This window comes from Myripristis murdjan, chromosome 15, assembly GCF_902150065.1.
Source record: "Myripristis murdjan chromosome 15, fMyrMur1.1, whole genome shotgun sequence".
In the NCBI taxonomy this organism is placed as follows: domain Eukaryota; kingdom Metazoa; phylum Chordata; class Actinopteri; order Holocentriformes; family Holocentridae; genus Myripristis; species Myripristis murdjan.
The window spans coordinates 17808548-17824656 of NC_043994.1; the positions used below are offsets into that span (position 1 = coordinate 17808548).

The 16109-nt window shown below is 42.0% G+C and overlaps 2 protein-coding genes across 4 annotated transcripts; one reads left to right on the top strand and one right to left on the bottom strand.

Annotated features, from left to right (window-relative positions):
- Positions 1–1215: 1215 nt before the first annotated feature.
- ftr14l (finTRIM family, member 14-like) lies at positions 1216–5769 on the bottom strand. The gene is made up of 7 exons (XM_030070646.1): positions 5174–5769; positions 4932–5027; positions 4536–4769; positions 4177–4336; positions 3933–4028; positions 3151–3287; positions 1216–2008 (listed from the first exon to the last, which is right to left on the bottom strand). The coding sequence occupies exons 1-7, from the start codon at positions 5570–5572 to the stop codon at positions 1625–1627; spliced, it is 1506 nt and encodes a 501-aa protein (XP_029926506.1). The 5' UTR covers positions 5573–5769; the 3' UTR covers positions 1216–1624.
- A 3399-nt stretch (positions 5770–9168) lies between these two features.
- LOC115372332 (zinc finger protein 883) lies at positions 9169–15894 on the top strand. 3 transcript variants are annotated; one of them, XM_030070134.1, is made up of 2 exons: positions 9169–9350; positions 12239–15894. In XM_030070134.1, the coding sequence occupies exon 2, from the start codon at positions 12360–12362 to the stop codon at positions 14007–14009; it is 1650 nt and encodes a 549-aa protein (XP_029925994.1). In that variant the 5' UTR covers positions 9169–9350; positions 12239–12359; the 3' UTR covers positions 14010–15894. The 3 variants fall into 3 exon arrangements, with proteins under 3 accessions (XP_029925994.1, XP_029925997.1, XP_029925995.1); XM_030070137.1 differs by lacking the exon at positions 9169–9350 and adding an exon at positions 10111–10324; XM_030070135.1 differs by lacking the exon at positions 9169–9350 and adding an exon at positions 10603–10683.
- Positions 15895–16109: the final 215 nt, after the last annotated feature.

Consider the following 16109-nt stretch of genomic DNA (forward strand, 5'->3'; position numbering starts at 1 on the left):
TGTGTGTGTGTGTGTGTGTGTGAGAGAGAGAGAGAGAGAGAGAGAGAGAGAGAGAGAGAGAGAGAGAGAGAGAGAGAGAGAGCGTGCGTGAGTGCGTGTGTGTGTGTGTGCGTGCGTGTGCGTGTGCGTGTGCGTGTGCGTGTGCGTGTGTGTGTGTGTGTGTGCGCGCACGCTGGTTGCTGGATTTTAGTTGACTCGCATACCGAGTGGGCGGTATTCAATACGAAAATGTTTCGATTTCCTGACAAGACTCCTAAAAAATTATTTCCAGTAACAAGATGGAAGCGAAGAATTAAGCCAAGTAAACAGTGTAGGCAGCAGTCTGTGGATATTTTTTTTTTCATTTATCCAGGTCGTGGTTTTCCGAGGAGAGTTGAATCGGGGTTTGTAGATTATTGAATATGTTTCTTCTTCACCTCTGACCGAAAGGTGTGGAGTCTCAGGTGTATAACCTGTACGGCTACAGTCCATCCAGTTAAACACCGCATGGGAATTATTACAAACTAACTCACCTTAGGTTTCCATGCTGGTCAAATGATTCTCCCATCCGCTCATTCATTTAAGATCTGTACAAATTACTGGATGAAAATACAGTCCTTTTAATTTGTGTTACTGATTTATGTAAAATCAATAAATCAATTCATCCGGGACTCTTCTCCTCCATAAGTTCTGGAAATGTCCTATGATTACCAGGTTTGGGGAACAGTCAGCAATTTCTCCTATTTGTTAGACTTTTTTTTATGTATTTGTTTGTTTGTTTGTTTTTACTTTATTTTATTTTATTGAATTAGGACATTGGGCTGATTCTGACTTGAAACTGAGGGGTTTGCAGCTGCTAGAGAAGTGACTGAAAAAGGTGAGGATATTTTGCAGGTTTTCCAGAGAGCTTTACACATTAACCAAACGCATCTTTGTTCTTTGATGCGCTCGTGTGTAGCTGGAGCAAAAACGAGCTGCCTAACACCAGTGGGTGTTAGGCAGAAAAAAAAAGAAAAAAAAAGAAAAAAGAAAAAATATCTGCTGCCCTCTGGCGGTTCAAAACAATGATGTTTAACAATACATCTCATTGAGTGGATGAGTGCTCAAAATTAGACATAAAATCAATAACATACTGTAAGTTTATTTAGCCATTTAACCTTTATTTAACCAGGAAATCCACTTGAGAGTTTACATCTTTTTTATGTTGAAAGACATCTGCTATTTAAAGGCTTCTGCAGTACAAAAATATATAAAAAAGGTAGTCCTGCTATGAGTTCAAACAACCACACATAAGACCAGAGATCACAATGAATCAATAAAACGCGACTAAGATATTCAGCAATAGTGATTTAACTCATAAAAATTACTAAAAAAAAAAAAAAAAAAAAAAACGATAGAGCAAAATATAAAATGTAAGATTAAATTAAGAAGAGACAAAATAATAATTGAATTACTGCATATGTGAACCATGCTTTTCCCTTCACACATGACACCGACCAAATACTCTGAAAAGAACAATTAAATGGATTTTTTTCTGTTCCTACAATAGTTTAGCAGTAAAACATTGGGGAAAAACAAATCAAACATCCTCCATATTTTAAAGCAATATATTCATAAGTGTTTGCGTCATCCTGTCTCAACTCTCTTAAAGTTTTATACTAGAACCAAAGCCCCACACACTGAATGCAGGGTACAGGGGCTCTGTAAACGCTGTCTGGACTCTGTGCAAAAGATGCATGCTGTCAGACACGCTGTAAAATGCAAGGATCCCTGCCTTGTGATCCAGGTAAACTCCAATACGAGATGATTGAGGCACTGATATATCCGTGCTCTTATTTTTGTGCACAAAAGAGTATTTGGACTCGGAGCAGTACAGACTCCAGGACTTGTCGTTCCAGCCCAGACTGCAATCATTGCCATTTCCTTTGCGGCTGATTCCCCTGTAGGTGACGGCGACATCTGTCTCTGTTCCCCTCCAGTCCACCTCCCAGTAGAAACGGTTCCCACTCAGGCTCTCCCTGCACACAACCTGGGAGGGAGTGGATGGAAAGATAAATAAACTGAAAGTCTGGACTGCTGCTTTACCCCAGCAGCCCGCATTGCACATTGACCATGATCCTGCCATCCACAGTTGGTATTATAAAAGACCACACAACGACCCCTGCTGAGCTATGACTCATAAGCTGCAACTTCAAAATCCCCTAGAATGCAAAATCCACATTTGCAAAAAATTACTTTAATATCTTATTTGTATAGCATTTTTCTAAAGCAAAGTTTACAAAATCCTGCACAATCAAGACCAACATAAGACACATGAACAAGGCTACACATGAAAAAGAGGAGGAAAACAAAGACAGTCATGGAAATAAAAGCATAATTGAAAAAACTACCGTAGTTGTCAGAAATGGGTCATAAAATAATTTAACACACACAGCACTGATTCTGCTGGCTTGAGCTTGCCAAAGAGGGCATTTTAAAAAGTGGGTTCCCTGATAGTAAAGTCTAACTTTGGTCTTAAGACCAGGAATGACCAGTAGGATCCTGCTTGGCAGCACATTATGCACATTAAAATACAGTGTACATATGCTGTATATCAGAGAATGTTATAAAGTCACTACTATACAAGCAGGGGAAAAGATTACAGGTTACACTAAAGGGTATTTAGAAAGTAAATTATAGTAAAATCAATACAAGAAAAAATGCATGAAAGAAAGCAAAGAAATAAAATAAACAAAAAAATAAAAGGAACAATAAAATGTTCTTAGCTCAAAGCATGGCTAAAAAGGTTAATTTTGGTTAAATGCAACTTAAACCAAATTAGCTTAAAGGTCCAACTAATGCTGAGGACTGTTCATATATGATTCACGAAGGATCAACCCCCCTCCATCTCTTTTCATGAAACTTGAGTCACCAAAAAAAAAAAAAAAAAAAAATCCATGAAGATAATAGTTAATCTCCACACCCCTCTAATGTGCTTCATCACACCCAGCTACTTTACACTACGGCATGGCACTGACATGAATCAAAAAAGTTTGGATACGCCTTCACTGACTGTACACTAGCCTGCAGGGCTTAGTGCTGGTTGTTGCGACTGAAGAGTTAATATAGGCCCCTAAAGCTTTATTTGGAGGAGGCTCAGGCAGGGAAAAAGAAGAAAGAAACTTGAGTCACCTGCTGCCAGTGGTCGAATCTGTCTGGGTGGTCCGGGTAGTTCTTTGGCTCGCTCATCATCGTGGCTGTTCGGTTCCCCTTTGAGAGGTGAAGGTTGGGATGGGCGGTGTTGGTGTCCAGGGTCAACTGGCAGGAGTCTTGAAAGTACAGGACAATGTAAACATCCAACCCAGCTACCACATAAACACAACTACCACTCCCAACACTTACTCTTCAGTGGGATTTTTTATTTTATTTATCTCCCTGTCGAAAAGTTGTGTTTCATCTCTGTGTTTTATCACCATGGAGGATATGCATGCATTGCAAAATACATACTCTCCGTACTCTTGCAAGGTAAAGAGGTAAATAATATGCTAAAGAGTCACTGAAAGTCATTCCATCAACTCATAAACCAACACACTGCACTGCTTCACACAGGTGGGGGCAAAGGCAGCAACACCTTCATTTGTTTGGACAATCCTGAACTGTAAGTTTGCTTTCACACATTTTACCAAACCTGTTCTACAAGCAACATACCTCTCTTGACGCTAGTTTCAGTTGTTTCACCACAAGATTTACTCATCCCATTGTCAGGCATGGAAATGTTCCAAGCCTAGTCCACCTCTATAACTATTCAAACCAGGTTAGTGCAAATTTGCCCTTACTTGTCAGAGTGTAAAATGGATTTAATGGGGATGATATTGGAGTTGGTGTCAGATTGCCTTGGTGGTTTGATGCAAACAATCTAAAGTTATACCAGGCAGGATCTCATGTTCGTTGAATAAAGAAAGCAGATAACTCACATTTCATGAAATCCTCTCTTGTCCGTGGCTCTTCCATCAGTATTGAATTTCTTCTCGTCTGTGTACTTATTTCTTGTGTAATGTAGACTTCTTTTACTATGGAAAGACAGACAAGGAAACACACTGTAGGTTATTGTTTCATCTAAACAACAGCAGCCTAAATACATGAGCATTCTGGAGAGGAGACACCTTCAACAGAGGGACATCAGATGCCACATGACACAAAAAAAGGTGATTTGCCAACCTGCAGAGGAGATTTTACTCAGTTCTGTCTTGCTGACTTCCTCCACTTGCAGTCTCATGGCAGCAATGGCTCTCTTGGTGGCATCAAAAGAGTAGTAGGGGGCAACGGCGATGTTGTTGAGGTCTTCATACCCCGAGGGACCAGACAGAGACTGCCAGCTCTAATATAAAGACACAAGATGAAGACAGAGATGGAGGTGCATACAATTCAAGCCTAACCAATGGCGAAATAAGAAACACAAGTGATATATTCCCAGAATTGATATGGCTAAGACTGCAGTTTCTTAGACCAAACATGTCGTCCATGTGTAAAGACTGAACCGTGGCTTAATACTCTGCCCCTATACCCGACAGCCTCACCTGTAGGAAATGTATATGGTCATCAGTGTGTGAGAGCTTCTCCAAGTCGGTGTGTTTCTTCCTCAGGAGTATGATCTCCTCCTCCAAGCGGTCCAGCAGCATCTCCGCCTGTGTCACCGTGGTCCTCTCATGAGAGCGGACCATCTCCTTGACATCGGTGTACTTCCTCTCTATGGAGCGTAGCAGCTCAGTGAAGATCCGCTCGTTCTCATCCAGGACCATCTGGGCTGAGTGCTGTTGGTACGGAGAGAGAGAAAAGCGAGAGAGAGTTAGGTTACAAGGAGGATAAACCACTTCTCTCTCATTTCAAACCAGAAGTCCTTGCTTGCTTGGTTCTCTATATAGTACCATGTGTTCATGCTATCATTTCAGTGACCAAGATGAAATTACACCTACTTTAAGTGATTCCACAGCTTGTCGGAGGTCCTGCCACTTTTTCACTCTCTGATCAATCCTGTGCTGAGATTTGTACAGCGTGGAACTAAGCTGTTTCTGTAGAGGAAAGAATCAACATAAAATTTGCATCATCAGTGGATGACAGCAATGTGAAATGTGCAGCTCATGTAATAAAGAACATTTTAAATCACTCATTGGGTATGTATATGGTAGATCTGGTTTCTGTTGAGATGACCACTCACTTGTTTCTCAGTCCTCTCTGTTCCAGCGGGGACGGTATCATGGTGTTTGTGTTCATCCATCATGCAGAGGACACACACCGACGTCTGATCAGTGCGACAAAATGCTTCCAGCAGCTTGTCATGCTGCGCACAGATCTTCTCTCTCATCTGGCCCGTAGCTTTGACCAGTTTGTGCTTCATCAGAGCAGGATACTCATAGTGAGACTGCAGGTGGGTCTCACAGTAGGACGCCAGGCACAGCAGGCAAGACTTCACCGCCTTCTGCTTCCTCGACGAGCAGAAGTCACACAGGACCTCCCCATTGTTGGACGGGGTCCTGGACTGCCTGCGGCTTGTGGAGCGACGAGATTTCTCCAAGCTGCTGTATCTGTCCAAGTCCAGAGTGCTGGGGTGGGACATTTTCACTCTGATACAAAAGTAATATTACTGAAGTCCACAGGGGAATAAAGTCAGCTGCAAGACAACAAAAAAAGTGTGATGAAATGTGTTCACATTCACAAGTAGGCTAAACAAAAGATCCAAGAAAAGTTGAAGTGAGAAGCTCTAAAAATGTGGGTTCCACAGAGAATAGGACATTTAGATGTTGACAGCTTCAGTGAAACTGTGTGACTGTGGCTGTGTGTGACAGAATGTTAGTTATGTGTGCTCTCAAGGTAAAACCAGTATTCCTGGTTGGATGTTTAATAGGCAGGGGAGGAGTGGCACTACACATGCACTGCCTGTAACAAAGAGGAGAGAAAATGAGAAGCAACCAATAACAAAAAGGAGGCCTTATTCATGTGCTTCATAATGGGTTGATCACAACCACAAAGTGGGTTTTGCACATGAACTTTGAAGTATGACAGACAGCCATTTCTCTTTCTTCAGTCACATACAAGAACCAAAATGATCTCAAAACCATAAATGAAGGCTGGAGGATTCACTGAGCCCTCATCATAAATGAATGTGCAAGTATAAGCAGCAAATTTGTAGATTTATTTATTGCTAAATTGATTTTATTTCATTTATGATATCATCAAACAATGAAAACACATTTTTGAGGGGTAAAAATGACACCCCAAGCTGAAATTTGTCCAAAAAAGTATATAGTCACAGTTAATTGATGAAGCTTGGTTAGTTGATGGGCAAAAAGGTGTTGTGTCAGTCAATCGTTCAGTGTTGTGTATACTGAGGGGCTGGGAAATCAAATCACACTCACACCGCCAGATGGCGCTGTGGTGCACCACCATTGGTGTCCACCATTCTGGTATAAATGCAGACGCATTCCTGACATGTGGCATTGTTTGTGAGGAATCTCTTGATGGTGAGCAGATATTTCCTGGTGACCACAGCTTCAGAGATGTTGCTGAACAGTATTAAATTCCTTTAAAAACATTTTTAAAATAGCTGTGTGGTAATTCTGAGTTTAAAATTAAAAAAAAAAAAAAAAAAATCTTGATCAGCCAAACGGTTGAAAAGACAGACTGTGGCGAGATAATTTACTGCAAGAAAAAACAACAATTTCTTGGTAACCAAACATTTTTTGACAATCTCAATTGTTTGGTAGTAGATGCCAGTTCAAAAACTATGGTCAATCAATCAGCAAAACATTGTTTGTATTTTTTTAAAAAATCACTGTCTACCTTTACCATAAACTGATATCTCAGCTGTTCAAAACTTGTGTGGTCAATCAATATCAGAGCATTATTTATTATTATTAATGGCATTTTTTTGTTCTTATTTCTTGGCCACTCTGGTGTCTCTCCCAGGTTTGCCACACTGTGAGCTGCTGTGCTTAAAGACAGATGATGCGTCTTCAGCAGATGACGGACCTTCCTGTCCATCCGCTGTTTATGACTTGGAAACATGAATGTATTTATTGATGGCAACAATGTCCACACAGGTGTTTATGTAGTCTTCCATGTCTATAACAGCAGGGACCCCATAATCCGCGCGCGCACACACACACACACACACACACACACACACACACACACACACACACACACACACACACACACACACACAGCAGACAGCTTCATTCATTCTTTTCTACTGCATGCGATGTCGCCAATCACCACTAGGGGGCACCAGACCGCCGGTCTCTGAAAACCCTCACACTCACCAAGCAACACACAGGAGACCATCACATTTCAGCTGGCTCCTTGACCATGGAGCAGCCTTCCTCAAAGCCAAAGAGAAGACAAATTTGTTCACATTTAAAAATAAATAAATCAATAAAAAAAACACACACACTTGTCCTCACTGTTGGCATTTCCTGATTTCATTTTTTTCCGCTTTACCTGTATCTGTGCTTTAAAATTGTCTTGCTTGTTTTTGCCCTGCTTCTTTGTTCTCTGCGTGTCTTTCTCTCGACTCGCTTCATGAAGCACTTTGTAACAACTGTTTTGAAAAGTGCTGTAGAAATAAAGTTCACTTACTTGTTGCACTTTTTGAAAAATTAAACAGCTCTTTGCAAAACTTTGTAGCACTTTTCAAAAACATGCAAAGTGCTTTACTTAACACAACAACAACATAATAGCAATGGAAATTAGAAACTAAAAATAAAACAGAGAACATAGTACCTGATAAAAGAAAGCATACATTAAATACAGTAAAAAAATAGGTACGACACTAGGAAATTCTGACAGAGTGGCACATCTTCCCCAGGAGCAAAGCCTATATCTCCGCTTGGCTCTCTGGAAACTGCTGGAGTGGGAATAAAGTTGAGCCTGCACCTACACACACACACAGAGAGAGAGAGAGTGAAATGATGTTGTTTGCATTTCTAGAAAATATGGAGTGTCTCAAAACAGCCACAGCCCACATAACGGATGCATCCATCTCCCGTCCTCGTACACTTTGTTCCACCCTGGATGGAGTTCACCTCGCCTTCAAGATGAGAGAGCAGCAACCTCCATGACCCCAGTATGTTGTGTATCCACAGACAGTTCTCACAATGAACAATCAATATCAATCTCCTCAAGACAAATCAATCAATCCACCACAAAATCGCAAAATGCTAAACAGACATTAACATCTGGAAACTGGTTTCACAAGAGGAGAGGGGGGACTCCTGAGAATGACAACATGTCTTCATTTGGACAACTCTTTGGACTCCTCGTGGCCTGAGGGTGCAGTCAGAATGTCAAAATGTACACATTTTGCAGGTAATATATATGAGGATACAAGGATACAAGGAAGTTTATTGGTCATTATACAACAGGTTGTATAATGAAATTAATATGTAAAACATGTAAAACAACTTATCATCAAAGATACAAAAGCAGACGGCACAACCACTGAAATCCACCAGCTTGAAAATCAAAGTAGTGAGACCACCAGTGACATACCAGACTCACTGCTGTGATTAAGGGCTAACCAAACTGGGACACATCATTATAGGCTTATGGATACACAATTCATATTTTTCTAAACATTTATTTATTTATTTATTTATTTATGTTTTTTTCAATCCATTTGTTTGTTTGTTTGGAGTGGAGTACCACCACACTAGAGAATAGCGCCACATTGTGGGAAAATGGAAGTGATAGCGGATATTGCCATTGGAATTACATTCATAAAGCCATGAATGGATCCACATGGCTCAGATAAATAGATAGATAGATAGATAGATAGATAGATAGATAGATAGATAGATAGATAGATCTATCAGCACTAGGAGATATATATCTTTAGAAAAATTAAATACAAGTAACAAAATAAAGTGGATTAATATAAAGAATATTAAAAAAAGAAAATCATTTGCATACCTTACAAGAGTAATAAAAAAAATAAAATATACTAAAATATATATGCCGATTATCTGTAGATCTTTCACCTTGGAACCTTAGTATAGACTATATGTATAATGAAAAATAATCTACAAAATATCTATAGCATAACGCGGTGTACGGTGTAGGTGTGCCTCCGGGGCTGCAGGTGGCGCTAGCGGCCGCCGAGCCAGTTGAATGACAACGATTACTTTCGCTAAAGTGCGTCGCTAGCTCCAACGTTGGCGCCAGATGAGCTGTGGCGCCAGCTCCACAGAAAGGGAGAGAGAGAGGAAGACAGACACACCAGTTTGACGAGGCGCAGACAAGCCTGCAAGCACTCTCTAATCCGGAGTTTGAAGCATACAAACATTTTTTTTTTTCTTCTCATCAGCAATCCAAAAAAAAACTACTCGGAAACAAAGGTGGGTGTACAGTCATAAAATCTATTAAACTACAGCAGCCACTATCTTAAATCCTTTTTTGTGCTCTTCCATCGTTATAAAAACCAAGTTGCATCAACGTTGTAAGTAGAAACACTGGAGGCAGAGCGATTGAGCCAACTTTACGCGCTTCCATGTCAATATAACTGAATTATACTCTTAATTAGCATTGCTAATATTAGCCAACGTCGGGATGGTGTATTTTCCGTTTCCAGTTTTGATAGCGGCTAACTTTGTAGACGGTGATAATGGAAAAATACAGGCCCGGACTCACTCTGCTATGGCTGTGTGGTGGAAAAGCCAACGACACATGCGAAATATGAAAGGATTTCAAGCCGGATTCATGTAAAGATGATTTTTTTAAGGCACAAGTTTCATGTCGAAGCAAGCCCCCTCCGTCTCTTGTTTTAAACGCCATCCAGTTTATCTTTGCATGCGATGCCAGAGTTAATGTGGTCGGATGGGCGGTTTAAGAAAGCTTCCGCTCCAGTGTGTTAGTGCGGGGAGAGGGAGGGCTCCGTAGCACCGCTAGCGACCCGGGTTAGCTGGCTTGTTAGCTCGGCTGTCGTGGCTAGATAGCCAGCACGCTAATCTCGTAGCTGCCTAGCTGCTAATGTGAGCAAGGCCGCCATTGAGGTGGTGCGTATGTGTGTGTGTGTGTGAGCTCCTTGTGGGCTGCTGCTGCCGCATTAGAGGAGGGCTTTATATCTGTAGCCAAGTTACCTCATGCTCTGGCGGCACTCAAAACACACGGGCTTTAAGAACCCACTGTTTGGCTGCTGCTCTGTTTTAGTTGACGCTTTTCAAACTACAAAACTGTGTATCATCTTTGAGTTTCACAGCGATTCTTTATGTGATTAAAAAAGGTTGCCTTTCCCGGGCTTTTCATCCAGCACATCTCGTCTTCGTGTTAGCCATCTTTGTTTCGGCTAGCGCACTTCTGGATCGCAACTGCTGTGAGTCGCAGTTAGCTAGCTGGTTATTTACTCCGCGAATCCGTGTCTGCTGCGGATTTGTGTGAACGAGGACTGCAGTTTGTGTCTGTGTTTGTGTTCGTGGACGTGGATGCACTTTGTGTGGCTGTTTTTTTGTCCGTATAAGGGGGCTAACTCGGCTTCAATGTTTTTTGAAGGGCGGAAGCTAACGGGGCTAACGTTAGCTTGTGGCAGCCATCTTATGCGAGCATGTAATCTTGGCTAGCTGGAAGTGCTGGTGTGGCACAACAAGATGGCCTGTTGTTAACACTGCGCACAAGGAGAATTTCCGCGTTGGTGATTATAATCATAAAACGCACAGACTCGCTTAAGCCTGCTGGGTATAATATTTTATTTCTACGAGATTCGCTGTGTACGTTGTATTGTCAACTAATACGCGAATTGTTGCTTGCTAAGAAGCTAGTTAGCTGGCTAAATCAGCAAACACATTAGCTGCTAACACAATGCTGTTTTGTCGTTAACCAGTCTCCCTGACCATAGCCAGCTAACTAGCGGCTATGATGGCTATTTGTAGCTGTTACGGTAGGCTAGCTATCAACATATAAATGTTTAACCCGTAACACAGCCGTATTATTTAATTAATGCCGCAACGTCCGGATACAGTTTTAAAACGACAAACGAGGTGCGGAGCCGGGCGCATTTTGCACACCAGTCTTGTATTCGCTGGTTGCAGATTTAGAGCTGGGACGTGATGATGGTGTGGTCCAGTCTGATTTTATCAATTGTTAGCTAGTCAAGTGAAGCTCCTCTTGAGCCCTGAGCTAGCAAGCAGTGTGATCATTTAGCCCGCTAAGTCGTTGCTAAGTTGGTTATTTCCCCAGTAGCCAGCGTGCTGTTGAAGAAATGCGAGCCTCAATTGGTCGTCACAGATAGCCTTTTATATTATGTCATGTTCACGAGTTGATGTGGAAGGCACGTTCACTCCTGTGTGATCTCCTAAATTGCTTGGTATTTATGTGGGTACTTTATGAGCATGAACCAACCCAAGCCTAAAATTGGCATGTTGTCTTACCAGGTGAACTGGATTTAGTAGCACCACTGTTATCCTTTAGTAAATAAACACATTTAACAGCTTTGCATTGAATGACCACCTGAATCTCAATGCATTAACAAACTTTTCCCCCCCTTTTAGTCCCTGTGACATATCAGCCTTAACTGTTTGTTGTGCTAGAAGTTGTTTGCTGATCCAGGTCATGCATGTCTGATCTGTGGATAGCAAAGGGATAGCCCTGCTACTCTTCCAGAGGACTAGGTGGGAGTCATCTTTGTTGAGCAAAGTATAGCAAAGTACAGTGTTTTTTAATTTAGTAATAGTCTGAGTTCACTTAGATCATACTAATAAAGTATGCATCTGGAAGTTGAAACAGGAAGAGCATAATCAGGCTCTAATATCAAATTTATCTTCTAATTTGCTCATTTATATATTTATTCAAATCTGTATTTTGAAGAGTCAGCTGCCCCTTCACCATGTCATTTTGCCAGTCTCTCTGGGAGATTGATGCTACATGCTGTTTGGTCACCCATCTTCACTGTTAACCCCCATTATTCAGTATTCCTTTTGCTTAATTGATAAGGGCTTGACTTAATTTTCTGTTTCTCTTGGCTACTAGCAAGTCCATTTTATGTGTTCTTGGTGAAAGAAACTGCCGAGCTCTAATTGAACTGAAATAAATTACCCAGGCCTGTGATCTTCCATATATAGTGATGAAATCAATAGGAAACCAGTTGTGTTATCTGTACAACTTGAAGACATGGTAAACAAAACATCAGATTTTGGAGGATGCTTGATTAGGATAAGGATATACCCTTTGATGGGAAAACCACTCCCTTGAGTCACTGCTTTATGTTAATTGTTTTTCCTCTTCTCTCTTGCAGGTCTGGGCATTGACAAAGACACCAGCGCTGCACAAAACAAAGGCGAGCTCTAATACCCCGATTCCCTCTTAAGTCATTGTCCGGCAGGAAAACGGAGGTCGTTGGGCTGGAGTGTGTTCTCATGGCCGAGTCAGAGACTGAGTGTGACACACCCGGCCTTGACACGCTTGGGTCGGAGTGTGTCATAGCCCACAGCCAGGTCGACCTTCACTATGGTGCAGAAACGGAGATCATGACTGAAGAAAAGCGTGGATTAGAGCTGGAAATACATGGCTCAGACTTAGCCAAGATCCAGGGACTGGGACCAGAGCTGGGAGCTGTAGCCTGTGTAGATGCAATTGTAGCAGAGACAGACCATGACTACATCAAGGTGGAACATGCTGAGATGCACTGTTTCACAGGGGCAGAGATCAAGACAACATCAAATGAGGCTCTGCTGGGAGAGGTGCTGCTTAAGACAGAAAGCGAGCATGTCGTGAAAGTGGAGTCTGATCATGGTGGAGAGCTGACAGTGGAGTCTGAAAACGGTGTCATTATACATGAGGCCCACGGTCTGCAGTGCAACGAGTGTGGGGAGATATTCGGCAGCATAGCTGATCTTCACCAACACTTTGAGATTCACAAAGACCTCAACCCTTACATATGTGTTCACTGTGGTGAGAGTTTTGCTGTGGAGGCCAGCCTCAAGCAGCACATGAAGATACACATGAAAGAAAAGCCCTATGTGCCCACTGGAGTCGAGATGGTGGGCAAAGGTGTCATTGACGCCTTCAACCTCAAGTCTCATCAGATGATCCACTTGCCAGAGAAACCCCATAGGTGCTCAGAATGCGGTAAGAGCTTCGCGGCTGCCATCACCCTAAGAGAGCACATGAAAATGCATTCAGAGGACAAGCCCTACAAGTGCACCCAGTGCAGGAAGAGCTTCATCCGCAGAAGGCATCTGAAAAAGCATCAGGAGGCTCATGCACGTGAGAAGCCCTATACATGCGGGCAGTGTGGCAAAGGCTTTGCTACAGCGTCGAACCTGAAGCAGCACCAGAAGACCCATGCTGCAGCGATGGGGGACAAACCCCACCGGTGCACACAGTGTGGGAAGTGCTTTGCTGCTGCCGCCACCTTGAGGGAGCACCAGAGGATTCACTCTGGCGAGAAGCCATACAAATGCAACCAGTGCAGGAAGAGTTTTGTCCGTAAACGCCATCTTAAGAAGCACCAGCAGGTCCATGCTGGAGGGAAACCTTACACCTGCTCCCAGTGCGGCAAGGGCTTCAATCACTCATCTTCTCTCTCTCGCCACCACAAGACCCACCTGCAGAACCCTGTGTATCCTTCTCCTCAGTCTGGGAAAACCTTCCCCTATGGCAGTCCTATAAAGCAGAGGATCCACCAGCAGGGAGACAAGCCCTACATGTGCCACCACTGTGACAAGGGCTTCAATCACTCCTCTTCCCTGTCTCGGCACCAAAGAGTCCACTCCGAGGGAAAGAGTTACACGTGCCCTCACTGTGGCAAGAGATTCAATCACTCCTCCTCCCTCTCCAGGCACCAGAGAGTTCACTTGGAGAATAAACAGCAGCAGCAGCAGCCACAACAGCAGCAGCAGCCACAGCAGTACAGCGCCATCCCCTCAGGGAAGGGATTCCCCAACACCATCTTAAAACAGCGTGTCATGTCTGGTGATAAACCATACAGGTGCTCCCAGTGTGGAAAAGGCTTTAACCATTCATCCTCCCTCTCCAGGCATCATAGGATCCATGTAGATCAGTGAGCCCCCCTTTTACCACACTCCCGCCCTGTCCCACACCAGCGCACACACCCCTGCGCCCCCCTCTGTTTCTGTTCTACCAATGGTCACACCCTTGATATAGCCACAGGAAATATCAGGCCAGCTCCCATAAAGAATGGTCAGGTCAGCACATTGCTATGTTTAAGTGGAGCAGTAAATATATATGGACAGTGACACACAAGCCTTTCTTCATAAGGAAAAGGTTTGGCCTGAAGGACTATGTATCTTATAATTCAGAGCTGTACCCAGGACTTCCTGCTCAGTTTGTAGAGGTTGTAATAATAGATGTGAAGGAGCCTCTATACTTGTTTGTGATTGTGCTCAACTTGCTCCAGGACCTCTTTTGAACACTTTTAAAGAAAAAAAAAAGTGATTTGATAATCTACATGGAAAAAAGTGTTGTTACTTGGGGGGGAAAAAAAACATCACTGCTCCTCATAGTCGGTCTTTTTGACAGCAGAATTCAGTTAATGTACCTTCAGATGGGCACATGTGCTTCTCAGCTGTAACTTTATTCGTGAGGTGTAGCACTCTAGGCTACCAACACAATTGGTGTACAAGAAACGTTTTGTCTTGATTTAAATAAATTTAGCCGTTTCTTTTCTCCCCCCATAATCCATGTGAAGCAGACAAAGAAATCCTATGTAAATACTTAATGATTTTCTTTTTATATATATGTATAGGTGACTAGTGTGCTGTTATGTTCCAGAAGATGACATTTTTGATGGTAAGATCCACTTTGTCTCCACATCTTTTTTTTTTTTTTCCTTTATTACTTTTATTTGTTTTTAAGTGTTGGAGATACCAGGAAATGTTGCAGGTGCTCTCGTGCAGGCTGTTGATCTTGGATTTTGGCTCCATCAGACACGAGCCATTTATATTTATCGGATTGTTTTTGGTATGTCTACGAGGGGTTAGCACTGCTGAACAGACTGTACAGAGAGCTATAGTGGCTGAGACCCTAATTCTATTGTGAGATGCAATTTAGTCAAAATGCATAATAGAAAATAAAAATACTGGGTAGCATATTACAAGATGACCTGTGTCCTAATTATTTACTGTGCGCTTTCCTCTGTACTCCAGCACCAAATGTACATTACTGAAATGCAATTACACATTTTCTTTTATGCTTTGGAGACTAATTCAAATACCTGTGTATAGAAAATAGGTAACTCTTACTCATGATGTTCTACGAAACCACAATTTGGTCAAGCAGATCGATTGTGTATACTAAAAAAGACAACAGGAGAAAAGCTTGCTTTTACAGGACTTTAAGATTTTTCCGAATTTCATTGGATTGCGCTCTATTTACTGTTCTGTGTAAAATATCTTTTACAAACTGATGTATTTTTTTAGATACGGCTTGGGTTATATGAAAGGGAATGAGAGATATACTGTTTTTATGGGAGTGAACATTATGGTTAGCAATATTTTCTTTTCATTTTATTTGGATAACAATTGTGCTTCAAACTGTAGCATAGGTTTCTTCCTTGTGTTAGATAGGTGCCTTATTGCATGCTATGTAGAAATGTATGCTGAGCTGTTATTTCAAAACAAAAAAGGAAAAAAAAAGTTAGGGTTTTCAGGAGTCTTTTGTTCTTATTCATACTAACTTACCCTACATTTTTAATTTGTCACTGATACCAATTACTTTATGCTTTTATGTATATTACCATGTGTTTACACTGTTACGACCATATTGTCTTTAATTTTTTCCCCCTATCTTTGTCAGTGGCCTCAATGTAGAAAGAAAAAAAAATAATGTAACTGATCCATATAGGCTTCTCTTTTAAGGGCAAACCCTGTAACATCTCTTCCCAATTTTTGAGTGGCACATATATGGACAAATAAAGGTTGTTGACTCTTACGGTGTTCTGTATATTGTGTAGGCAGATCACACATGATGTTATCAGGGTTTCTGTACGAGTTCGGGTGAAACGGTCAGCTGTACAAGCAGATGGCAGTCTTACTCAAAAACACATTCCCTGACCACTCTGTCATCAGAAAAAACAATTGTTTACGTTCTTGGTAATGGCATATGACTGACATCTAGATAAGTGATTCAGGCGAGATTACCTGCAC